Source organism: Castor canadensis, chromosome 14 (genome assembly GCF_047511655.1).
Source record: "Castor canadensis chromosome 14, mCasCan1.hap1v2, whole genome shotgun sequence".
In the NCBI taxonomy this organism is placed as follows: Eukaryota; Metazoa; Chordata; class Mammalia; order Rodentia; family Castoridae; genus Castor; species Castor canadensis.
The window spans coordinates 36,304,498-36,331,295 of record NC_133399.1 but is presented as its reverse complement, the minus strand read 5'-3'; the positions used below and the strand labels follow the sequence as shown (position 1 = coordinate 36,331,295).

Below are 26,798 nucleotides of genomic sequence, written 5' to 3'. Positions count from 1 at the left end.
CCTCTATTATGCTGACACACTACTATAATGCAAAAACTTGGTGCTTAAACCTAGAATCCTATTCAACTTATCTCAATCAATGGGACTTGAGGCTGGAGGTGCTGCTCCAGACCAAAAGTGCTCGCTAGCCCTTCAGACAGCACCTCTTAGGGGGGTAATGGTCTACCTAAGACGAGGTCCTTCCCTATGCAGCACACACAGGTCTCTCACCTAACCCCCATCCTTCCTGCTACAGCTTGCCCAGCCTGCACCACAATTCTCTAAGACCTCACACTGCTGATTCTTGCTCCCACTGTTGTTGGTATTCGGGCTCCCACTTGCCTAGGGTGTTGTAACAGCCAATCCCTTTTTTATTCCTCATAAAAGATGCAGTTGATAAATCTTCACATACCATAAAGTTCATCATTTAAGTACAAAATTCAGTAGTTTTAAGTATATTCAAATCTATGAAAACATTCCGGTCATTTAATGTCAAACTATTGTCATCACTCAAAAAAGAAATTCCATCCCTATTGGCAGTCAGTCACTCCTTATTTAACCCTTCTCCAGTCCCTGGCAACCATGGGAATTTACTTTCTCCCTTTATGGCTTTGCCTATTCTGGGCATTTCCTATAAATGGAATCAAGGTTCACATATTCTCCTCCTTTTTATGGGTGAATAAAATTCTGTCTCATTTATGAGTTTAACCACGTTTTATTTATTCATCCATCAGGGTCATCTGGACATTTTTTTTTTTTAATTTTTCAAGATGAAGTCTCACCACATAGGCCAGGCTGGCCAGAAACTTGTGGCCTTCCTGCCTCAGCCTTCTGATTGCCACCATGCCAGCCCAACTTTTTGACTATAACGAACCATGCTGCTATTAATATCTGTTAAGTTTTTGCGTGAGCATGCAGTTTTAATTCTCGTGTAATATACCTGCAAGTGGGCCAATGTGGTAGCAACCAATGTCTTCTGATCGTCAATGCAACCTCACTTCTATTCCCTTTCCAGTTTCTGGTTCTTCTTTCTCTAGGATACTTACAAAAATGCCTAATTACAACCTCTACATTAGGGCAGCCTGCCTCATCACAAAGTAATTCAATATCCTTAAGTTGAAAATCTCTCTACTAATTACTCTCTGAAAAATCTATAAAAAAGAAATGTTCAAAAGAAGCCCAGACTAATCTGACACAAGTTCAAGTGTAATTGTACCAGTTTCTGTTTAGTGTAACTCAGATACTTACGGGGAAGTTGCTGTGGTCGTTCAGGAGGGAAAAAGTCTCCCTTTGGTAAGGCCCTTTCATCCTGAAAGAGAAAGAAAATGAATACATCCAAATATCTACTGCAGACTGTGTGCACTACCAAACAGAAACAACGCCCAGCAACAAAGAACTAGTTGGGCCTGGGGACAGAGCTCAGAAGTAGAGCACTTACCTAGCATGGGGAGGCCCTGGGTTCTACCCCCAAACTCCAAAAAAAAACGATTAAATAAGTTATTTAAGGGACTGGTGGAATGGTATGTTTGTGCCATGGAGAGCTACACCAGGATGAAAAGGCACATGGGATGGGTTTATTACCTTCTGTGTCAAGGGAAAGAAGAAAAATACACACATTACTGCGGGGGGGGGGGGTGGGGGGGGGGCTGGGACCTGGACAAGTGCGACTTGCATTCTCTTTTTATGCCTTTGATTTTGAGTCATGTAAATCCATTCACTCAAAAAACTAAAGTATTGCTTTATAGTACTTGTATCTTGTTCCTGTTTTGTGTCCTTTGTGTCCTAACTAAATTGCCCTCAGCATGTTCCCATGACATTTGTATTAACTATTATCTTTGGCATCACTGCAGCAGGGCTAATGTTTATTAACACTGAAATGCTTCACCTTTAAAGCTGTCTGAATTAAAGACTTAATTATGTTCACCACAGATGCAACGTTAACCAAACATCATAAGGTAATGCTTTAAAAACTGAACCCATACATAACCATTCTTCGAAACTGATCACCTGCTCAAGCAGGATACTCAAATAACTTCCTAAACATGCCAATAGCCAGTCAAAAAGAAAAATCTAGAGACAAAAGGTACATGAGCAAAAAGTTACGTGTGTCATAAATGTGCTCAACATTCTGTAGCCTATTAAACATAAAGTGATCTAGAAGTTTAGTATGACTATGTGCACAGTCTCAATAATTCCACATTTTTACCAGACTTGAGTGTTATTACAGAGAAAGAAATCCTATTAACTTACCATTTTGACGTGCATTGGTCTATCAAATAGCAGCTGGCCATTAAACATAGCTGGTATTACAATTAAGGTTATTTGTTTTAACTGTAAAACCATGTGCAGCAAGAGAGAAACAAAGGGGAAAAAAAATACTCCACAAATACCAGTCCCTCTAAGTGGGGAATTACAAGCAATTTTGATTCTTCATTATATTTTCATGTATTTGCTCCTCCAATAAGCATAAAAGAAACAAAGAAAACTTGAGGGAAAAAGAAGGTAAACTTGTTTGCTCCTTAAGTGTGAAGCTTCATTCATGATCCTACATTTTTCACTAAAGATTACTCAGAAGCACTCATGTCAGTTTTCTGTGTATCCAAGGGGCCAAGTGTCCTACCATTTTCTGAAGTGCCATTTTTCTAGTTAAAGATACTTGGTGACAGTACTGCCAGAGGTTTAATGACTGTGATCATGTGTGTTACTCTTCACTGTGATTAAAAAAAAAAAAATGTAAGGACAGGTCCCAGTGGCTCACACCTGTAATCATCCCACTTGGGAGGCTGAAGATCAGGAGGATCTTGGTTTGAGACCAGCCTGGGTAAACACTTCCCAAGACCACCATCTCCAAAATAACCAGAGCAAAATGGACTAGAGGTATAGCTCAAGCAATAGAGCACCTACTTTGCAAGTGTGAAGCCCTGATTTCAAGCACCAGTCCCACCAAAAAAAAAAAAAAAAAAAAAATGTGCATCTAAAGCAGGAAGTAGTGCCTGTTTCAAAATGTCTCCTCACTGGACAGAGTCCTAAAAGACACTATATACAAATAAAAGCCCCATTTCTCTCTAGTGATGCACTTTCTGGACTTTTCCCTTCAAACTCACTTCTCTGAAAAGAAAGTATTGGAAAGCATTCATGGGCACACACCTATGTTCTAACCACCCATTCTATCCACACTGGAACTAATTCATCTCCAAAGAATTTTCAAATCCCACAGTAATCCATTCCCTTTAGTCTCAGAGAAAATATGAGAACACAGTTACCTCTTCCTTATACAAACATGTATTACTGCCTTAACGTAGTTAAGGCACCCTGATCACATGAGTTCCTGCAGAAGGATACATATAGCTTGCACAGCTTCAATGGACTGTTCAAAAGTCACAGTGCCTATTCCACGACTTTTCCCATCTTTATCCTCCAGAATGTCTGCTCGGACCACCACACCAGCCATACTAAACACTTCTTTCAGTTTCTTCCAGCCAACTTTATAATCCAGCTAATCAAGAGAAAGGGGGGTACAGAAACTTCAATGTAAACATTGCAAGAAAAACATTTCTATTGCACGAACATGCTTTGGTTGATAACAAGCACTAGGAGATGATGTCACAAAAACTAATTGCAGTGGAATTTTTCAGATAGGATTACCAAGCCTGGCTTTAACTGACCTATTTACTATCTCTTTTCTGAAAAGGAACAGTTTAACTTTCCTCATACTTTTCAAACACTTACTTTCTGAACATTAAAAAAACAGAAACAAAAAATACCTTCTCCTCTGCTAAGGTTTACAATTGCCCCCCAAAAACTTGCTTTCCTCTAAAAATTATTTCCCCTTGCAGATGATGAAGGTATCGCAGTTCACCCCAGATATAACAAAGAGAGACAAGTATCAGTATATCCTCTTTGCTTACTCTTATCATCCACCAAAACCACACAAGATAAACCAGCAGAGAATGTAGACTCAGCTGCTACTTTTAAACACCTGCGAACATCAGTAAACAAGGCCCCAATGAGATTGTATAGTCAAGTCTGTGACTAGAAATGCAGTGGTCACTAAGGGGCAAAGCCCAACCCCAAGGCCCATTTCTAAATAAATCAAGATAATGTAACCCTGCTTTAAAATTTTCATCTCAAATGACAGAATTACTTGTTTAACATACTGACAAGATCAGCTCAAAGTTCTGTACAGGTTTTCTACTTTAGACAATGTATCCATTTACTTACATTTGCTACAAATACTGTGCTTCCAAGTCTTCCAGCCTGTAATGCATGGATAATCTCATTTGGGATGTTAGGATTATTTAGGATACTGGGTGGGATATTAATCATTCCTGGGCCACCTGGTCCCATACCCATCCCACCAGTCGTAGCCATCACCTTTTGCATTGCTCTCCTGGCATGTTCACCATCAGGATCCTGAAACAAGCACAAAACTGTTAACTGAACTGACTCAGTGACAATCAGAACCATGTGTGAATAATAATTAGTATTTGAAACTTCAGAGTGAATAGACTGTTTAGAAAGCATTTCTCAAAGGTATTAATAAGACAAAATGAACTAAACCACGAGCCTATGAAGAGTCCTAGCTAAAAGGAACAGGAAAGAAAAGGCATAAAATATAATGCTGAAAATATAGCACTCAATTGAGCTAGTAAATAAGAAAGAAAAGGTGGGAGATGACATGATTAGCTGACCTGATGCAGAAATTCCAGATTAAAATAAGATCTTCATGGGCTTGGTATGGCTGAATCTTACTAATTAATTCAGTCAGGTTTGTGTGACCTCTGCAAGACCCATCAATGATTTTCCAAAGTCTGAAAGCACAGTTCTACATTCCCCAGACTCCCTATTCCTCATGTGCTATAAGTACTGAGCTCACATACTAAAATCTGAGCAGTGTAACGGCACACAGACAAGTTTCGCGGAACTTTGGAATTGATAAGATTTTTCAACTCTGTCCTATCATTTACCACCAATACTTGAGACTTTAAGTATTAACTTAAACCCTACCATGCTTTCCTCTGAGCTCTGAATATACTGATCTTTTTCCCAAAAAGAAGTAAAAAGAAGTCAAGGAGGGTGACACACGCTTATAATCCCAGCACTTGAAGAAGCAGAGGCAGGAGGATCATGAATTCAAGGCCAGTATGGGCTACATAGCAAGACTCTGTCAATAAATAAATTAATTAATTTAATCATCGTCATCATCAACAACAACAAAAAACTTTTTCTAAGGGGAGAAAAAAAAAAAAAAGGTATGTGGAGGCCAGGGATACTGCTTAGTGGTAGAGTGCTTGCCTAGTATGTGCACGGCCTTGGGTCTGGTCTTCAGCACCACAAATAAAAGATACTTGGGTTTCGATCAGCTATGAAAGACTTGAGTAATGACAAATTCACTTAAAAAAAGAAGAAAATGAGCCAACGTAGATGTAATGGAGTCTCTTAATTCTACAAATCCAATTAAAAAAACTACGGGCTCAGGCAAAGGTGTCTCTGAGACAAAGCCTAAGGAAAGTGCTCAGCTCAGGTCACTTGGGATCTGCTTGGTCACTATTCAAATGTTAATAATTGAGTGGCTGCTGAAACCTGTGACTGACCCTCTTCATTAGAAAACAACAGGTTGGTCTGCTCTGTAAAATTCAGTCAAGGACCATTCTTGTCATCTGAACAGGCACAGCTCAACAATTACACATGCTATGCATGGTGATTAGCTAAGAGTTTACTTTGGGGGTAGGAGGCTAGCAGTGGTTAAGAGTGCTTGCCTAGCTTGTGTGAGGTCCTAGATTCCAGACCAAGCACCAAGGGGAGGAAAAATATAGAGAAAGAGCTTACTTCTTTGACTTTCAGTGGTCTTCCACTCAGACTATGCTTGTTTAGAACTTCAGCAGCTTTTTTCATGCTCTCTTCCATCTTGAATTCAACAACGCTACAAAGAGTCAAAAGGAAATGAGTGAAACCAGTCCTCTAACTTGGAAGGCTCAAATGCCAGTAAGTAACTAGACAATACTTACGCACATCCCTTTAGAAGAAGCCACAGACCAGTCAGACGAGCAAGGAGAAGGGAAAAAAGAAAAAAAGTAGTAAGTATCAATGACAGTTATAAAACAAACTAAAAATATGATTTATGTAACAAAGTTAGTTTTATTTTAAATTAACCCTTCCTCTAGGGGGAGCTGACAGAAGTGCATGGCCTCGCCTTCCTTATTAGAAGCTGAGCTCCTTAATAGCTCCTTTTCCTACACATTACCAGCACTGCACTATAGCAGAAGTTATATGAGCAGACCTAAATTCAGGTTCTCCAAGAAATCACACAAACATTAGATCTGCTTCTCTGTGTACTCAATCAATTCCTTATCATACTCCTACTAAATCCATCCCTTCCATAAATTAAGCTCGTCCTTTTGATTATTCTAAGCCATTCTATTGCACGACAAAATAGTTTGTTCTCATTAAACTAGGCCAATTTTGAACATTCAGGATTGTAGCATTTGCTTTACACTTTACTGGCACAAAGGCAACTTTTCGGAATCTTTGGTTCACACAACTTTCAAATTCAGCAAACAACCAAGAGTAACATTTTCTAGACAAGAACACACGTTTTACATTAATTATACCACCGCCAAAATTCCATGCATAATTCACACACAGCCAATTCCTCTGTTAACAAAGAGACAATGCTGCTAATAGTCCCCAGTTATCCAAATTGGGCATCCAAACAGAATACCAAAAAGCTCTTTGGCCAGCCATTTGGAAAAGCGGGACTCCCATTTGCAAACCCCCACCCACCCCACTGGAATGTTGGCAAAATCAAACATAGCTACTATAACATGAGCACTCACTGCCTTCCTGATTTCATTCGAGTCCACGCCACCATACAGTTACATTTGTCATGTTGTAAATCCACAGAAGAAATTCTCTCAGACACTTACCCTTGACTTTCCTTCAGCGTCCATTAAGAGCTCCACGTATGTTACCTCACCAACTACAAATCAGTTTCCAGACGACACATAAACCAAGGGAGAAAAGCCAAGAAAACAATGGGAATTTAGAACAATCATCAGCAACCTTGTATGGAGCCTCTGCCTTATAAGAAAGCCCAGAAACACTCCATATTCTCTAAACCACCAAACTAGGCATTACAGGTGTGCAGTAAAAGGAGGTGAAAACTCATTAATAACATGTCCTTGATTTTCCTCCCACCACACACAAGATACTTCCACAGATTTCCATTATCAATTTCCCTGTCTGGAATACTCACTCATGACTAGAGGCAATCCAAATCTATAGGAAAGAAATCTGCATGATTCATCCGAGGAAACCAGTTTTACACATACACTCTTACTGGTGATAGCAGGTAAACAGCACACAGGTTGCAATGCTACTGAACTGAGCTCACACACTATTAATATAAGGACGATCCTATGTACAAGCTCAAAGGCACAGGCACAGCCTCAGGGCCGGCTTTGTGGGTGTGCAACCTGTGAAAGGACAGAGCCCTGCGCTTGGTTTAATGTTTGTAGCGCATCTTGAAAATTTTAATGTTAATAAGAGGCCCCTCACTTTCATTTTGCACTGGGCCCCACAAATTCTGTAGCTAGTCCTGCAACACAGCACTAGGCTCCACAGTTTAGAAACAGAATGTTTGAGTGTATAACCAAATATACAAAACCAGAGCAGCATCTGGATTCTCTTCAGTGAATTAAGCCAGCCTTTACTCTTGGTGCTTTCTACACCTCCCCACAAAACGATACAAATTCAAATTGAGGGCTCAGTTGGTAACTAAACAGACTCACGAGATTCTACGCCACACAAAGGGGAAAATACCAAAACATTTCTAAAGTTTGCGCAGATTTTCCTCAAGGTTTGGATTGCCAATTCATGACCACCATGACCAATTGTTAGAATCTGTCAAAACAACCACCAAAATGGCTGCTGAACTTGAAGATGGCACACAGAAAACCTTAAAGCACGAACTTGTAGAAAACAATCTCTAAGCAGACTATCAAAAGTTTAAAAAAGGCTTTTTATTCTCAGGAATCTTTTTTCTTAAAGATGGTTATTATGTTGTTAAAGCCTTACTCACTTTGATTTAACAGAATAAGGGTAAAATTAATCCACTAATGGCCTTGACAGGCCCTGCTTATTTCAATTCCTTTGCTCAAAGGACATTAAGATTATGAGGATTTTCAAATCTATACAGCAAAACGATAGATTTACATGGGTAAAACTATCTCATAAATAAAGCCAACATTTTGAAGGACACATTTATTAATGGATTTGCACAGTGGTCGAAGGCAAGGAGGCCAAGTGTTCAAAGTTTTAAGTATATAGCCTCACCTTCCTTGTGCTTTTCTGGTATGTTACCAAACTGGCACTTCACATAAAACAGGTAAGAGAATTAGTGCAAAGAAATGAAGAAAGGAAATATGAGGGACCCAGTTTAGTTAACTTTTGGAACATGAACTTCTGTGGAGCAAGTTTAAAAAAAAAATCCCAGCCAAGGGACAGTCAAATAAATTGGTTTTATTTTTTACCTTTACAAAGTAAAACAGCTCCAAAAGACATCGGAGCCATTCCTGAGGTCATGTTAAATGCCATTTAGTTCAACAGCAGCAGCCATTCAAGGACCAACAGCTCTTTTGTCTCCACTTTGATGAAAATACCAAGTAGTGTCAAAACAGTGAACAGATTCCCCAAGTTTAGTTTCTACCAGCTATGCCTATCAACCAATAACCTTAAAAAAAAATCAGTATCTAACTCAAGACAGCTGTAACTCTTGTCAGAACTCAAATACTGCTACATTTGAAGTTTCTAGCCTGTGTCCATTAAAGACACTTTCATCAAAAAGATGTCATCACCAACTTATAAAACAAGTCCAAACCAAACTTTTTATTAGTCATAACCACTGTAACAAAGTATCAGATTAAGAAATTATGACTTTTCTATTTAAAATTCTAGGATGGCACACATGCAACTTCAATCCTGTGCACTAAAAATTTGCTTTAAAAATCTTTGTTCTTTTTTCCCCCAAATGGTATTGCTGTTATCTGTGGCTCTGACATGGGTAGCTCTGTCTTGGATCATCATCAATAATACCTATGCTCCTCACAAACTCTTAACATTTTAACTTAAGAGCCGTCATCAGGTTTGTCTTTTTTTTTTTTTGCTGAGACTGGGGATTGAACTCAAGGCTTCACGCTTATAAAGCAGGCACTCTACTGGTGGAGCCATACCTCCAGTTCCCAGGTTAGTCTTATGAAATCTGCAACTGTTTCTAATTCACACTTTCCTAAAGAAAGAGAATCATGAAGCTTTTAAAAAAAAACCACTTCCCTTTTAATTCTACTATATCAAAGCCAAGAGTTGTTTTGTAAAGTCGGCACAACTATCAGCAAGAATATGAGGACAAAATTTCTCAACTAAACATAGTCTAGTCACATTCCATGATTTTTTTTTTTTCCTTGCAGTACTGGGATTCTCAGGGCTTCATGCTTCCTAGGCAGGCCCTTGACAGCTTGAGCCACACTGGCAGCCCTGCATGAAATAATTTTAAAAGAGCAAGCCATCCAGAGCAGGTCACGGTCAGTAAGTAGCAGAAGCCTCACAGAACTAGAATTTGCAGTTACTAATGAGGAACATGGCTGCTCCTCTCAGCTGCACATGGATGGAATCCAAAGAAACTCAACAGTAAACAGCTAACATAAATCCACTGCAGCTTTAAACATCAAAATAACTAAATGAAAAAAGTGAAGACTGAAAAAAATCTAACACCAAATGCCGTCTCCTTCATTTTAAAATGTATCTAAGAAATCATTTAACCAGTATTTAAATGGATTACAAAAATACTCCAAGAACAACATACATTCTAAGGATGAATAAATGAGCAACTCAAAACAACTCAAGTGGTTTGCTCCTGAACAATCTTTTATCACAAGGAGTGTTTTTGTGTTCCCATTTACTGCTCAAGTCTAAAACAGACAAAAAACAAAACAGGGGGGAGGGAGGAGGTACAGAGTCCAAAGCTTCACTGAAAAGAACTCACAGGTGATAAGGCTTCCTTTTTTCTTTCGTTCAGTCATTCACCTGTTTATTTTGGTGCTGGGGACTGAACCTGGGCCCTTGTACAGACTTGAGTGCTATCACTGAGCTACATCCCCAGCCCCAAGGTCCTTAATTTTTTAAAAATGAGGATGAGGATGGGGTTGAATTGAAAGCAAGGTATGTCATCAAACAGGCTTTACCTCGTAATGGTCAATTCTCAGTCACTCTAAGGAGGGTTACATAAAATAAACACACATTTTGGAAGCTTTTCTCTCTAACAGTAAGACAACTTGAAACATGGCAAACTAACCATATTCTACACAATGACTACTTATATCTGGACAAGTCAGAAAATTACCGAGCCCACATTTGTTCCCAATTTTAATAGAAAGAGCATGACCCCTCTAACTAGACCAAAGACCATAGAGGAGGCCCCACAAACTGCACTGCTGGGGTTCAACATCAGCATTTACACATATGAATGCTTCAACAAAGCAAGCCTTTCAAAAGGCAGGCACAATTTCCAACAAAGGAAAATATGAAAGAGAGCAGACTGGATAAGAACTTTAAATTGAAAAAGAACTCTGCTTCACGGACCCACGACGCAGATCATCTCCAAGAACCAGTAGAGTTCTATCTACTGGACTACATTTGCCCTCTAGGCCTCAGTTTTCTGTCAGCTGCAATTTGAAATTTACTTAAAGTAATGCATTAAGTAATAACACATGGATTAAGTACTTAAAGAAATCTTTGCTTACACAAATTAAACTGACTGCTATTAAATTTGGGATTGATCAGACAGCAAACTATATCCCTGACTTTCCTTTCTTCCTCAATATGGGCTCTATGTTTACTTATGGTTCAGCACAGTTCTGCCTGAGTGGCAGCTGCCCCACCTCCACGCTGCTGGCTTCCTGGTTGAGCCAGGAAAACAAGTAACCCAGCACCCAGCTTTCTTCATCCTTGGAGGATTTCATGTTCTCTAACTAATGTAGCACACACTATTTTAAATTTAAAATGCCCAACAATCACCTTTGTCCATGTAAGTTCTTATTTTTTGTGCCCAGTTCTTATGGTCAAACACTTTAATTCATGTATCCTATTATCTGATCCAACTGAGTAGCTGTGGACTGTTTAAAGTCACTTTCAAACCTGGTTTGGCAACCTCCAATTAAAATTTTATGTTATCAATAGTTCTCAGGTTTTTTTTTTTTTTTCAACCCAGAAACTCTGTTGTTCACACATCCATTTGTTCCGTGTAGTATCTCCGCTAACAAATAAGCATGGTCAGCCAGGCACAGTGGCTCACGCCTATAATGCTAGCTATTTGAGAGGCTGAGATGGGAAGATCAAGGTTCAAGGATTGTGGTTCAAGGCCAGTGGGGGCAAATAGTTCAACAGACTTCCGTTTCCAAAATAACCAGAGCAAAATGGACTGGAGGTGTGACTCAAGCATTACAGCACCTGCTTTGCAACCACAAAGCCCTGAGTTTCAAACCCTAATCCCACTAAAAGAAGTTAAAAATTGTTTAAAAAAAGTTGTAAAGGAAGCACAGTCAAGCCAAGTGTGGTGTCACATGCCTGTAATTCCACATTCAGCAGGAAGACTGAGGGTTCAAGGCCGGCCTAGACTACACAGTGAGCCCCAATCTTTAATAATTGATAATAATAATAATTAATAAAGAAAGAATGGTCAAAAGACAAGAAAAACCTTTTATTTGTTCCACCAAGGACACCCAGAGCAGGAAGAAGGTGCTCAGGGAAAGAGCAAGTTGTGAAAACAGTGTCTAATCCATATCCTTGACTGACAGAACAGGAGACTTAAGCAAAACAGCCTGCCTCAACAAAATGAGGTTCTCAATATATTTCCTCTTTAAAACCAACAATGTTCATCTCATGATGCCACCAAAAAAGCTTTCTGATTCTATGGGGGAAGGCAGGGAGGGTAAGTGACCAGTTCACATATCAGATTTTTAACAGAACATCTTAGAATGATGCTAAAATTAAACATGGAAAACATATAACTGATGTCAAGATAGGGAAGATTAGGAATCAGTAAGGGACACATAAGACAATCTCATGCATGATTTACCTTAGAAAAGCTCCCTGTTTGGCAAAACTACTACTTTAGCTCTGAAAGGCTGCAATTAGTCACTACACCAATGACAGAAAATTCAAGTTGGGAACAACTAATTCTAGCTCTCATTCCACTAGCTTCCTGAAACAACAGGACTAAGGTTTCATCAGGGATAAAGTCTCAAAAAGCAGACTAGAAAAGAGTAGTTTATGTCAGCCAATCTCTGTGGTCAGTCCACCTGGAATTATTTTGAGACTACAATTTTACAGCATTAGTGCCTCTATCTGCCACGTTTTCCTTTGCTAACTCTTAAAAAAAAAAAAAAAACCTAAAGACATTGCCAACAAATTTCAAGTAAATATTTAAGATTAAAATAACCATTTAGAATATTTTTGGTATCCCAACACATGAATTAAAATGTATTTTTAAAACCTCGTAATTCAAAGACTATTTCTTAAGGAGCCATATGTATGTAAATATAGATTTCTTATACTGAATAAACCATTACTATAAAAAGATTACCTTTCTCTTATGAAAACCATTTATCCACAATCCAATACTAAATTAATTAAACAGCAAAGAATTAATTTAACCAGTACATGGGAGCTCTAAACAAGAACATTTTAAGGTTCATTAAAAGTAACAGATTTACTGCACACCTGTAATTCTAAATTACACCACCAAAAATACACTGAAAGGGCTGAGCCCAAGCATTCAATAGCAGTATGCCAGGGGAATATGAGAACCAGTTTGGAAGTATCCGAATAAACCACCAGGCTGGCTCCACACTTAATACAGTGCAAAATAGTAAATTGAGGTGAACTGCTTCTACATCCAGAAACGTCATGGCTGCTGCTGCTGCTGCTACCAGCTTTAAGGCTTCCAAAACTGATACTGAATGGTAAAGCAGTAAAAGTGTCACCTACTTTATCCATAATGTCCCAAAACTGGTTCACACACTCCTAAAAGTGAAAAAATAATTTGGCCTGCAGTCTCTTACAAAATTCTAACAATTGCATTGTCAAAACCACATTCCTGGTTCTTGGAACTACTATACCTTATCAATGGAAATAGCAATTCAGCGGTTCAACCAAATCACGAGAACACAAATTTGGGGGTTATTCCAAAAACTAATTCGAATGAGACCCAACGTACTGTACAGAAATTCTAAGCTTGTATTAAAGCAGCAGTCCCAAAAACCAAGAACACTGCATCTGGGATGCCACATGACACGCCCTTCAGACAAAAGAAACTTCACTCTTGCCCTAGGAGCATTGGCAGGAATGATTTGGCTGATCAAGGCAGGAAAACAAATCTCACACCAAAATATTTTTCCATCTGTGTTATCTGGAGAAATACCACATGGGAGTAGCACACATGACTGTACAGAAGTTCACGGTGCCCAGTGCTTCTTGTATGTCATGATCAAAGTAAGTGATGCAATAATGATGGCAGTGGCCATTCGTAGTTTCAAAACCCAATGCAGGGAGCACCAATTCACATACCAAAATGGCCTATCCAAGTGGCATCTTTGTTACTGAAATGTTAATCCTTTGACAAATCAAGCTCACATCTCTCTTCATTATGAATGCTCCAGAAGACCAATACCTTTCAGTCCTACAAAAAGACTCCATGAAGGGTGATTTGATTCTAAGTTCCTTTGGGGGAGAAGGGAGCTCAAGGTAACATACAAATTATTGTCTATCAATAGTTTTGTCTAAACAAGGGCTGAGCAATCTCTTTAGTCTTGAGTGCCACCAGCAGGGCCAAGAATTAGGAAAGGAAAATAATACAACAGAACACAAGTGAAGAGGGAAAGGAGAGCACACAGTGATGCATGTGGAGGTGAGCAAGAGGACAATGGGCAGCCTCCTCAGACCTCCTGGTGGCAGCAGAGTTTAGGTGCTTCCCCTGTCCTAAGCCAGGATTTGGATACCTGGGCTGGGACAACGTGCACCCCTGAGGCACCAAATCACAAAGCAGATTTTGCCAATGTCCTCTATTTCTTCCCAGAGGGGGAAAGCCTAACAATGGAAATAAAAGCCAGTACCTTATAGTTTGTAATCTGAGCAGCACACATTCCAGCTACCAAATTTTGATCTCAGAAGGACATACACAGTTTAAACAAACTCCCCTCCTGCCAGACTTTTTTAAAAGCCTTAAAAACTTTTTAATTAAGGAAAAAACCTCTCTCAAACATGAAGAATGTGATGAATTTCCTTAACACAAAAGGCTCCCCTCAAACCTAAAGCCCTATTAACCATATTAAGCCAGTAAAATCATTTGGAGGCCAAGGGACCATACAAATCACCCTGTTTGACACACGGGCATGACCACAAATAAAAGTGGGGTGGGGGTCAATGCTAAACCTGGACAGAACACATGCTCTTCCCAGAGCAGCTTCCACTGACAAAAAAAAAACCAAGGAATTAGCCACAGAGAAGATGACACACCAACCTTCTTACCCTACTCCACCACCAGTACCATTACCTTTTTCTTTAACCAGGTCTTTAAGTGACTGCCATTTCACATCAAAAGGTATGTTTGTAATGAAGGCTCTGTATCTTTTAGTTGGATTGGCATACGGCTCAAAACGATTGCCTCCTCTTTTTATGTTTTTCTCCTTCCTCTTCTCATTCTGAGTAGGTCTTTCTCCTTCACTGAATTCAAAAAAGAAAAAATATGTTAGCACAATATGAAAGCCAATTATTTGACTTGCCAGGTTTACAATTCCACAGTTATGTATAACACAAGGCCAATATTGGTTCTGATTTGATTCAAACTACAAGGACTCCTCCACAAGGCAGAAAATTGCAGTAGTGCATTTCTTAAAACCTACCTTTCCACAACCATGCTCCTAGGTTTATCAATGCTCCTATGGGCTGTAACAGAGAGGACTAAGGTCAACTCCATGCCAATTAATTTCAAAACAACAGGAAAAGGGAAGATTTGGCCTGTAACACTGGCTACTCAGGAGGCTGAAGCAAGGCCAGCCAAAAATTAAGCTGGGCATAGTGGTTCACTTCTGTAATCCCAGCTACTCAGTGGGAGGCGGAAATAGAGAGGACTGTGGTTTGTGGCAAGCCAGAGCAAAAAGTGGGCCACCTCACACATGCCTGTAATCAAGTCAGAGGCCAACCCCAGGCAAAAAAGCTTGCAACCCTATCTGAAAAACAACTAAAAGCAAAAAAGAATGGGGGTGTGGAGCACCTGCACAGCAAGCAGAAGGTCCTGAATTCAAACCCAAGTATCATCAAAAATAACAATGAGAAATAGAAATTTTAAAAGGGCTGGGGATGTAGTTTAGTGGCAGAACACTTGCCTAGCATGGAAAAGGTTCAATTCCCAATATCGAAAAAAAAAAAAAAAACACAGGTTTTATGAAATGGAAATGAGGACGTGCTCAGAGGCCCAATCAATTTTTTTCCCTTTTTTTTTTTCTTTTATTATTCATATGTGCATACAAGGCTTGGGTCATTTCTCCCCCCTGCCCCCACCCCCTCCCCTCAATCAATTTTAGTTTCATCCAAGTGTCTTTTTTTTTTTTTTTTGGTGGTATATTGGGGTTTGAATTCAGAGCCTTAAACACTCTACCACTTGAGCCTCACCTCTAGCCCCTCACGAAAGTATCTTTTCATGTGAAGAGAAAAAAAAAAAAGTAGGAATGTAAAAGGGAATACAGTTCAGTGTTTATTTAAAATGAAACTGAATTACCATATAAGGGGGGTGGGGCCAGAGTGTAGCTTAGTGGTACAGTATATGCTTAGCATATGCCAGGCCCTGGACACCAAAAGGAAGAAAGGAGGATTAAGAGACCACTCTCTCTACTCAACCCCACTACTTTTGAAAATAGGACCCTCCAAGTCTGAGCAATCCTTGTAGATATAAGACAGCATGCAAACAAAATTACCTTCAGCAAAGAAGGGTGGATGGTCTTTTGGCTTGCCCTTTCCTATAATACTCTGCCTTTGCAGATTTTCCCTTCTCTTTTCCTGTTTCTGCCTGGGAATTAAAAGAGACCTCCATCCTCCATGCTGATTTAAGAGTAGGATGTGAAAAAGTTTCAAAAAAAGGTACATTCCTAAAGCAAAGCACAGGCCATCAAGCTGGAAGCCATGTGTGTACAGCCAGGGTACAGCCCATGCTCTTGCTGGGCTGTTCTTAGCTGCTTGCTCAAATTTAGCCCCTGACTATAGGGAGGCACCAATGGGAGCTGACAAGTAGGGAGCAGCAGCCTAGAACTTTCCCAGGATATAAGCGTGGCAGGAAGACAGGGAGGGGGAAGAGAGATTAATGAGTGCTACAGTGAAACAAAAACAACAACAACAACAAAAAAAAAAGCCTGGGAGTTGGGGAATGCTACCTGGAGACCAGAGAAAGATCACTTTGACCCAGAGGTTAGAGCAGCCAATGAAATGACATGTGACTGTGTATGGGACAAGCTGCTTTTCTGTAACCTGCTCTAAATGGCATACAAGGGAAAGCCCCCTTTGTTCTCAGGGCTTGAGTTCGCTGAGTCGCTGCACTTGCTTAATAAACTTGCTGAAGGCTTTGGTGCCCTCTCAGTCTATGTCTGAGCCCTCCTGCTACATAAGCTTTGCACTATGTGCTTTCTACTCACTAACTAATTTTCCAAGACTGTAGCAGAGTTTTTCATCTATGAAAACAGTGGAACAAACAAAAAGCTAATAGTCTGTTACTGATGATTTGTAAAACTACCTTTATTTAATTAAGGGATATCGTTTCTTTTTGTGGGAGAGGGACAGTGTTTGCTACCAGTATGACCTATACACAATTTGACACAAGGCAAAACTAAGGAAAGCAGCTTCCTTCGTGAACTACACCAACACAGTCTGCAGGCTTCCCTTCTCATAGGCTGGCAGAGGAGGTGATCGCCTCCAAAATCCTCACATTCCTAGCACTCAGTCTACCTGAATTCACAATAGATCCTGCTCAGGGTGGCTGGACATCACAAAGCAGATCCCAAAGGGAACCCACAATTATCATACAGGCCATCCACATACTCCATAAGAAAGCTCTGTAACAAATTTTGCCAAACAGTATTTACTGCCTGCCAAAGTTTCTCTTACTCTTTCTTGATATGTGAGGAAAGTGTTAGTAAAAAAAATGCATAAAATATAGATCAGTCAACATGCCATGGTCCATCAAAGGGCCTGTGGATAGCAATCTATTTTTAATAAAACCAGTTTCTTTTTAAACCCCAACCATTTAAAGACTTCCATTTAAAACATTCTGACAGAACTGGAGAATTCCATTAAAAACATTCTGACAGGACTGGAGGTGTGGCTCAAGTGGTAGAGCACCTGCTTTGCAAGCACAAACTCCTGAGTTCAAACCCCAGTCTCACAAAAAAAAAATTAAAAAATAAAAAAAACTGACAGTAAATAATTCCAGTCTATGTTTTCATAGACTGTTCAGCTTACAAATTACAAATTTATACAAACTGTATAATTACAGCCACAGCAGGTAACAGAGTGTCTAGGGCTATACTCTCCAGATCCACATGCATATGGCTAAGAATAACTACTCAATCTAAGCACAAAACCCAGGTACTTGATTTGGGGGTATTTCTCATCACAGGGGTCAACACTGAGGAAACAGCTCACTGTGTTTAATGCCCCATGTATAAGTCACAGCACCACTGAAAACAAATCCTGCTCCTGTTAATTATTTTCTCAATGAAGTTTCCTCATAAGTAAATGGAGGCAGAACTCTTATCACTGCCTGTTTTACAAAAATTGACCTTTCTAAATATCTTTTATCACCACCAACTGTATCCCTTGTAGAGAGTTCATTCAAGATATACTCAAGTGTAGATGATATGGCAGTGTCCTGGAAAGTTCATTTTTTTTAACGTTAAGTCCATTCTTACTTTCTTGTCTTCAGGATAAAATAAGGGGGATATTTCTGAAGTCCTTAATTGATGTAACATTAAAACTGAAAGCCATTTTTATAGGCAGATAGTATATCTTTATAAGTAGACTGCTTTACCCTAAGTACCCCAATTTTAGAATACTACAAATATTAAAATTGAAGTTTAGGAAGAATCTGTAACAAAACAAATTCTTATTTAAAGTTAAATTTTAGTGGGAAGATCTAACCCAGGCATGGTGGTATACACACTTTGAATCCCAGCACTCAGGAGGCTAAAGCAGGAGGATGGAAAAATTAAAGCCAGCCTGAGCTACAGAGCCAAGACCCTGTCTCAAATACTCAAAAAAAATTAAAAAATTTAAAAAAAAGTAAAAGCAGGATCCAAAATTACCTGAGTACATGTCCTATCACATAACCTGTCAGCTATTTTTAATGGAAAATTAAGTGTTTAAAGAACTTAAAATTTAAAAGACTCTTAAAGTTTGACCCTTGCTATATCTTGGCATCATATACAAAATTTAAAATGGATCACAAATCTAAAAAAGGAAAATTATTTTCAAAATTAAAAACTTCTGCTCTTTGATAGTTAAGATTATGAAAAGATAAGCCAGGTGTGGTGGTATATAATTGTAATCTCAAGCTACTCTGGAGGCTGAAGTAGGAGGATCACATGTTCGAGACCAGCCTGGGAAATATAGCAAGACCCTGTCTGAAAATAAACAGAAAGAGCTGGAGATGTTGCTCAGGTGGTAGAGCACAGAGCACTTGCCTATCATGTTCCCAAGGGACTGGGTTCAATCTTCAGTGGGGAGGGAGGGGAGAGCATATGAAGAGACATGCCAGACTGTAAGAAAATATTTGCAAAGCACCTATCTGGATAAAGGTTTATATCCAAAACATAAATAATCTCTCGAAACTCAGCAATAAGAACAAAATTTGGAAGGCTCAAGTGGTAGGAGCACCTGCATTAGCAGCCTGAGATTCTGAGTTCAAACTCCAGTTAGTGCCACCAAAAAAAAAAAAAAAAACAACAACAACAACATAATTTGCTGTCTAGCAAGCCTGAGGCAAACTCAAGGATAGCTTTTAAAAAAAGGTGTTTAAAAAAAACCCACAATTATAAAAATGGGCAAAAGATTTGTAAACACCTCACCAAAGACATCTGGATGTCAAATAAAGATATTAGGGAAACCTGTTAGAATAGCTAAAATTAAAAAGAATGATATTAAAAATCAGCAAGAATACACAGGAATTGGTGAGAATGTAAAATGGTGCAAACAGTCTGGTTATTTTCTTAAAAAGTAATCACACACATACCTATGACCCCATCATCTACAACTAGCTACTTACTCAACAGACAAAAAAGCAAATATCCATACAAAATTTATACTCAAATAGTCATAGCAGCATTATTTGTAGTATCCCCAATCTGGAAACAGGTACATGAAAAAACAAACTGTAATATAAATTAAAATACAAATTGTAATATATCCATACAATAAAATACTGAGCCACAAAAAAGTTTGCAATCACATGTATGAATCTCAAAAATAACTATGCTCAAATAAGGCAGACTAAAAGGGATACATATTGTACAATTCATATACCCTAGGAAAATCTTATCTAGCAAATTAATCTGCAGGTTTCTCAACCTCAGCACTGAGGTGAGCCAGATAATCCTGTTGTAGAGGCCTATTTGATGTACTGCAGCACCCACAGCCTCGACTCAAGAGATGCTAGTGGTAGCAACTCCATCCCCTAGTTTGAAATCAAAAATGAAAATCAAACGTCTCTAAAACACTCCCAAACTTCCACTGAGAACTGCTGATGTACGAAGATGGAAAGCTGATAAGGGGTTGTCTGGGGATATAGTAGTACGGGCAGGAAGAGTTATTACAAGGATAATCAGGGGCATAGAAGATATTTTTTTTCAGGGGGTGGGGAGGAGACTATGACATATGATATGCTGACATATCAAAACTGTACATTTTAAATATGTGTAGTCTACTGTGTCTATACTTTAATTTTGAGACCGTCTCACTATGTAGCTCAACCTTCCTGCCTCTGCCTACAAAGTGCTTAGATTATAGTCATATACCACCACAGCCAGCTAAAACATGTACTTTCTACTCATGTTTGCTAAACTTCAAACCCAACCCCAATAACTTGACTTGTTAACCCAGTCATTTGGTCTCAACATAAAATAACAAATTTGTAATTTTCCAAAGATGATGAAGCCATAGCATCCAGGTTAACCAAACATTTCACCATTTTTCCAATATTCTCTTTGCTAACTGGCTATCCATTCCAAACTGCCAGTGAAAACTAAATTCTGGTACCCAGTTATCTACCCAAAGTTCTAAACAGATCCAATAAAATAAAAATCTTTTCTGATAGTCTAACAACTTGCTATTCAATAATATACTGATAAATCCTAAAATATATGTTAAGTACTTTCTAACCTATTAAAATAAGATTAAGTGTGTTTTGGCGTCTTTGCTCCCATTTCCTGCATGGTGAACAGGAAATGTTTTCCATTTTCTCTTTCTGCATAATTTATCCTGTTAATCTAAAATAAATCCTTGCTAAAATTTAAAAAAATTTTTAAGTATGTTTTATTGGCTTCAGAATTGTTTCACTGAGTTTCTTGCAAAGTGACAATGTATCGAGTCACTGTTCCACAATACCAGAATTATGCTGTATATATAAAGATAACAAGTAAAACAAAGATTGAGAACCTTCTCCACAAAAGATGGCTATATTCACTGCATTAAAGTGTTTCCCTACCATCTCTTATGCCTCCATGACATTCCCACTCTATTTCAGGAGTTTCTCAATCAAGGGTGCAGTCTCAATACCCTGAAATTCTGATCACATCTTCTGAGAGACAAGAATCCTCCTTCACCCTTGAAACCATCCCTTATGTAAAGTGATTTAGAATCACCTTAAATTCTGAGCCTCTCTAATGCATTTAAGATGTGGAGAGCACTACTGTAGCTCCAGGTCCACCAAGTTAACTACCCACATGACTCAGCTCTTTACCTATTCTTTACCAGCAAAACCAGCATAACCTGTACCCATGGTAGCACTCAGACATGCTGTGAGAAATCAACAAATAACACAATAACAAAAAGCAGGTTGGTAAATGTTAAGTACAAAATACCTAAAAAGCAGTACTGCATAGGAATGAGCACTAGGGTCACACATCTGGCACTAGGTCTGAACCTTATTCAAGTAATCCATAGTCTTCTATTTTAATCTTAAACTCACAATCTAATGTGCCTCAAAAATCCTTTTCACCAATTATGCAATCACTTTCTAAAGTACAGCAAACACACAACTGCGAAGCGCAGAGAATCTGGGTTAGTGGCTCAAGTGGTAGAGTGCCTGCCTAGGAAGCATGGGGGGCCCTGAGTTCAAACCCCAGTAATACCAAAAAAAAAAGAGCTAGTGAAGAAGCTGAGCTAAATAAAACAAATGAGTGTTAACTGATTAGCAGAGTAGTATTATGGAAGCAGCAACAGCTGTGGTGTCAAGATGGTCTCCCTTAGAATCTTTTTTTTTTTTTAACAACACTGAGATTTGAACTCTGGTCCTACACCTTGACGCCTTAAGCCACTCCACCACCCATTTCTCAATGGTTTTGTTTTTTGTTTTTATTTTAAGAGATAGGGTCTCCCGAACAATTTGCCCTGGGCTGGCTTCTAACAGTGTTACTCCTGATCTCTACCTCCTGAGTAGCTAGGATTACAGGCGCGAGCAACAGGCCCCAGAATGTATGTTTTCTTAATTGTTCAAAAATTTTTCTCAGCCACCCAGGTGCCAAACACCTATAATCCCAAATCCTGGGAAGGTGGAGGTAGGAGAATTGAGTTCAAGGCCAGCCTGGACTACATAGAGAAATGATGCCTCAAACAAAACACACATTTTTCTTCTCACTGTGGATGTAACTTAGTGGTGGGGTGCTTGTCTAGTATGCTCCCAGCCCTTAGTTGATCTACAGCACCACAAAAACAAAGTTTTCGCAATCATAAAATGAGTTAATACTAACAGTAGCTCTTCTGAAACCTATGCTAAATATTCATTTTTATTTTTAAAACAACTAATCTACACAAACAAGGAGTAGGTGAAGTCACTGACTTTAAATGCTATACATACTTTTATTTAAAAAAAATCAAGGGGGGAGGTGGCCCAAATAATGTATGCACATGTAAGTTCATGTAAGAATAAAATTTTTAAAAAATCAAACCTTAAAAAAAAACAGGAAATCGATAGAGAAAAATTAAAAAAAAAAAAAAAAACCAAACCTAAACCTAAAAAGCAAATGTTCCCCTCTCCCACTAAACATATTCTAAGTCTTGACCTAATGTTTCACGTTCTCAAAGTATTTCTTCAAAATAAAATAATCATGCCTCTCAACGCAGGAAAGAAATTACTACAAAACAGTATTTTCAACATGGGTCCTGCATCCAACTTCCTGGTTGTCTTTTTGGTCTACAGGACATCCCTTTTCTGGTGGAAATACAGGTCAGAAGAATCAAGTTTCTCCTTTCCTTCGATCTTTGAAAGGCTTTCAAAACAGAAAACCAAAATTCCTCAGGTAGGAATTCACTGCCCATGAGCTGGCCCCAGGGCACCAACCTTAGTTCTTCATAAAAACAGAGAGTAGTACTGGAGATGTAGCTTAGTGACAGAGCGCCTGCTTAGCATGCATGAGGGTTTCATCCTCACATAATACATACACTCAAAAAAAGTCAATTAATAAAACAGGACGTGGTGGCTCACACCTGCAATCCTAGCTACTTCAGGAGGCAGAGATCAGGAGGATTGGGTTTGAAACCAGCCTGGGCAAGATCCTATCTCAGAAAAACCCTTCACAAAAAAGGGCTGGAGGAGTGACTCAAGGTTGTAGGCCCTGGGTTCAAGCCCCAGTACTGCAAATAAATAAATAAATAAATAAACCTATTCCCAAGTGCTTTGGTCTTTGCTCACAGTCTGGTCTGCCTCATCTCAATCATATTCTCGCCTTCCTCCTCCTCCTAAAGAAAGGCATCTTGGCCCCAGGAGGATGAGGAGGGGTTCCATTCTCCTTACCCTGCAACTTTGAACACAGCATAATTACTACAAAAATATTAACCAGCTTCCCTCCTCTGGGTATGTACTTACAGAGTCTCGTGTCAAGAACTTTACAATGCAAAGATAACATTTCCACAGACCTTACAAAAAAGATCTAGGTGTTGTCAGTCTCCTTAAGTATCCTCTACTAAGCTAGTTTCAGGCTCAGGCTTTTTCCAACAAAGGCTATTTCATCTCTAAAACTTTCTGTCCACATATTGTTTGCCAAATGATTCGGTCACAAGATGGCTGTTTGAAAACTGACAGTGGAAAATGTGAAAATGTGTCCCCCACTGCCTAAGAAGAGCAAAGCCCTGAGTCCAAAGCCAACAATAAAAAGTACCCTCCACCCCCCGTGATATAATTTATAACTAATAACTACTTCAACTCTTACCTAGAAAGGTTCTAGCAGTACTCCACCCTTTATATGGAAATAAATTATCTTTTAAGGCCTTCTAAACAGGGCTCTCAAAAATCCTACAAGGGCCCCCTCCCCTAAGAAAAATGCTGAAAAAAGTACAAATGATGCTGGGAGTGTGGCTCAGTGTACTGTGCTAGCCTAACATGTTCAAGGCCCTGAGTTCAATCCCCAGCCACCGCCACTACAATGTAGGAAGAATGAGCACATCCCTCTCCAAAGGTTAACACTAAACAGCTGGGAATACTTAGAAGACACTTTTTTTTTTTTTTGATGGTACTGGCATTTGAACTCAGGTCTTCACACATTGCTAGGCAAGTGCTCTACCACTTAAGCCAGCCTCTAACCCTCTTTTTTTTTGGGGGGGGGGGCGGTACTGGGGATTGAACCCAGGGCCCTAACATTCTAGGTAAGCACTCAACACTGACCTCAACATGCCCAGCCCTCTTTCTTGATTTCTAAGGATAGTTAACTGTGCTTATTTTGTTCCTCCCCACCTAAGAAGACAAAGGATCTGGAATTTTCTCAAGGTATGTTGTCCAAAAACAATGTAACCAGTACTTAGTGAGTGCTCATTAAGGTGAAGTGTTTAAGAATATTCATTTTCAGTCCCCAGAATCTACCATGTTTCCCACGTTAAAAATTTGAAGAAAGGGAAATTCAAAGACCTAGACTAGATATTACCAGAAGAAAAGAAGAGTTAGTATTCAGTAACGACTACATTTTGTTTGGGATGGTGAAAAAGTTCTGAATACGGATAGTTTTGATAGCTGCACAAAATTGTCAATGTTCTCTATGCCACTTAACTTTAATAGTTAAAATGACAAATCTTATGTTTAGTTTACCACAATAGTGGGGAAAAAACTGGGGAAACGGAAATCCAATGTGGGCTCGGCCTTCCCAATCCTTCTCACGACTGTGATCTTGGGTCCAAAACAATTCTCCGAACCTTTCTCAAATTATTACAATCAGTGTAAGATGGATTCCACGGGAGCACAAGTTGATCCTTTCCTCTTTTACGGAAAACTTTAAACACCCGGGATTCTAGACAGAACCCAGAGCAGGAAACGAAAAGATGACAGAGTCGGAAAGTGAGTGATCTTAGTAAGAGAATTATCTTCCCGCGAAAGAGGTCCCCCGCACACACTTTTTGTTTGTTTCTAAGCAGCAGCAGGTCTGATCTCTCCACTAAAACCTACTGCGCACCTGGGGACGCCGAGCAGGAAGCGGAGAGGGACTCGAGCCCGGGCCAGGAGCGGTTCCGAGGGAAGCACACTACCCGCGGGGCGGGGTACCCGGGTGGCTGGGGTAGGGGGTAGGGGGTAGGAGGTGGGGAGTAGGGGGTAGGGGGTGGAGGTGGGGGAGAGGAAGCAGAGTAGGAACCTGGACCCGGCTCTGCAGCCGTTTACCCCAGCGGACCGCGCGCGAGGCCCTTCGCGCGCACTTGCTCCCCTCCCCCCACTTCTCGGATAGGGAAACTGAGACCCGGGACTGCATGGCGGGGGTTGAAACCACGCGCCCACCGTCAGTCCACAGGCGAACAGTAAAGCGAGCCTCGGACTCGGGGTTCTCCGTCTCCCGGGCCCGCGCCATCACTCCCGCGCGCAGTGGCCTGGCCGGAGGCCTCGCCAAGAACGTCGGAACAGCCCGGGAGGGGCTTAAGGGAGCTGAGCCCAACGTCTGGCGATAGGGGGCGACCCTAAAGGTACTCCTGCGGCAGCCAGGCTCCCCATCTCACAGCCTCAGCCGCCCTCAACCCTGGCTGGGAAAGCCAGCCGAGGCCGCGCCAGGGGGGTGGCCGCCAACAGACCTAACGGAGCTGCCGCCGGCCGCCGAGAGAAACCCCAGCCCGGGAGAAGGAACCGAGGCATACTCACCCCTTCGGGCCCGGAGCCCCGTTGCCGCTCGGCACGCCGGGCGTGCCGCTCTCTTCCTCCATTTTGGGCTCCGTCGCCGCCACCTCGGCCGCTGCTTCGACCCCTGCCGCCATTTTCTCCGCGTCTGGGCTTTGTGTGAGCGAGCGGGCTACGCGGCGCTGCGCCTGCGCGCTCACGTGACCCCGGCGCGACCAGTAACGCCTGCGCGCGCCGCAACCGGCTCCCGCTTCTTCCCCTCCCTCCTTGGGCCACGCCCCCGTCCTTAGTCCACGCCCCTCTCCACCCGCAGGCGCAGACTAGCCGCTGTAGATTCATTCATTCCCGCGACGAACTTGTGTTTAGACGTAGGATACTCCGCCCGTCCTCGAAGTCCTGTAGAAGTGTCTCCCTTTCACACCTACATGCACACACCCAGACCTAGTCAATTAAGCTTTCTGTAACCAGGGCTGGGTCAGAGGGGCACCGAAAGTGTGCCCCTCGGTGGTTCCTGGAAGGTTCAGAGGATTCTTACAGACAGGCTAACATCAAACTAAAATTTTGTCCTCAATGTAATTGAAAATATTAAAAGAGATTTGCAAAGGAAACGACTGTCTTCCTGATGGCATCTCCTAGGGCATCCTTTTGTATCATCTCCAAGGGGTGCCATACTCAAAGTTGGCATGTGGGGAAGTGGATTCCAGGCTGTGTAGGGAGTCAAGCTGCTGATGCCAGGAGGGCCCCCAAGGGCCAGCATGGCTAATGTGCGTGGGTGTGATCCTGTGTTTCTGCAGATAACCAGCTCACCAGTCACCAGATGCCTAGGTGTTTAGGGAGGTCCTGCCCATCTCTCTGAGCCCTGCCCCTCAGGCCTCAGTCACACTGCTCCAGCCATGGAGGTCTTCCTCACTGCTTTCCTACAGGACAAGCAGTTTCCAGCCTCTGAGACTTTGCCCTTTGCAAAACTGACTTCTTACCCTTCCAGGCAGGGCAAAAACAGTTTTTCTTCCTCTGTGGGTGAGCTATGTGTCAGACAGGATTTGTGTAGAAAACAGGAAGTGCTAGATATTGTGCTAAACCCATCAGGGATGTGTAACCTTGAGCAAGTGACCTCACTGCTCTGAGGTTGTGTGCTCATCTGCAAATAGAGTTAATACGAGAACTCGCCCAGAATCCACAGGGCTGCTCTGGGCATCAAATTCAGGCAGATGTCAAGAACCCTGGAATGTAAACAACTCCACATGCAAAAAGTGCTCAAGAAGTAGGTGCTGGCCAGGCACCAGTGACTAATGGCTGTAATCCTAGCTACTCAGGTGGCATAGATCAAGAGGACTTCAGCTCAAAGCCAGCCCCGACAACTAGCTCGAGAGACCCTACATCAAAAATACCCAAAACAAAAAAGGACTGATGGAGTAGCTCAAGT

The 26,798-nt window shown here is 40.7% G+C and overlaps 1 protein-coding gene across 7 annotated transcripts in view; it reads right to left on the bottom strand.

Annotated features, from left to right (window-relative positions):
- The window catches only part of Hnrnpm (heterogeneous nuclear ribonucleoprotein M), a 40,843-nt gene extending 15,280 nt beyond the window's left edge, over positions 1–25,563 (bottom strand). The window contains exons 1-10 of one of the 7 annotated variants that reach the window (XM_020160375.2): positions 25,400–25,563; positions 14,585–14,754; positions 6,906–6,958; positions 5,988–5,995; positions 5,809–5,902; positions 4,354–4,392; positions 4,201–4,236; positions 3,322–3,475; positions 2,230–2,279; positions 1,228–1,288 (exon numbers count right to left, since the gene is read on the bottom strand). In XM_020160375.2, the coding sequence (XP_020015964.1) occupies positions 1,228–1,288; positions 2,230–2,279; positions 3,322–3,475; positions 4,201–4,236; positions 4,354–4,392; positions 5,809–5,902; positions 5,988–5,995; positions 6,906–6,958; positions 14,585–14,754; positions 25,400–25,512 (778 nt within the window). In that variant the 5' untranslated portion in view covers positions 25,513–25,563. Of the gene's footprint in view, positions 1–1,227; positions 1,289–2,229; positions 2,280–3,321; positions 3,476–4,200; positions 4,393–5,808; positions 5,903–5,987; positions 6,746–6,905; positions 6,959–14,584; positions 14,755–25,399 lie in introns of those variants that run through there. The other 6 variants (XM_020160369.2, XM_074054265.1, XM_074054267.1 and 3 more) reach the window with 6 other exon arrangements.
- Between the last annotated feature and the right edge of the window lie 1,235 nt (positions 25,564–26,798).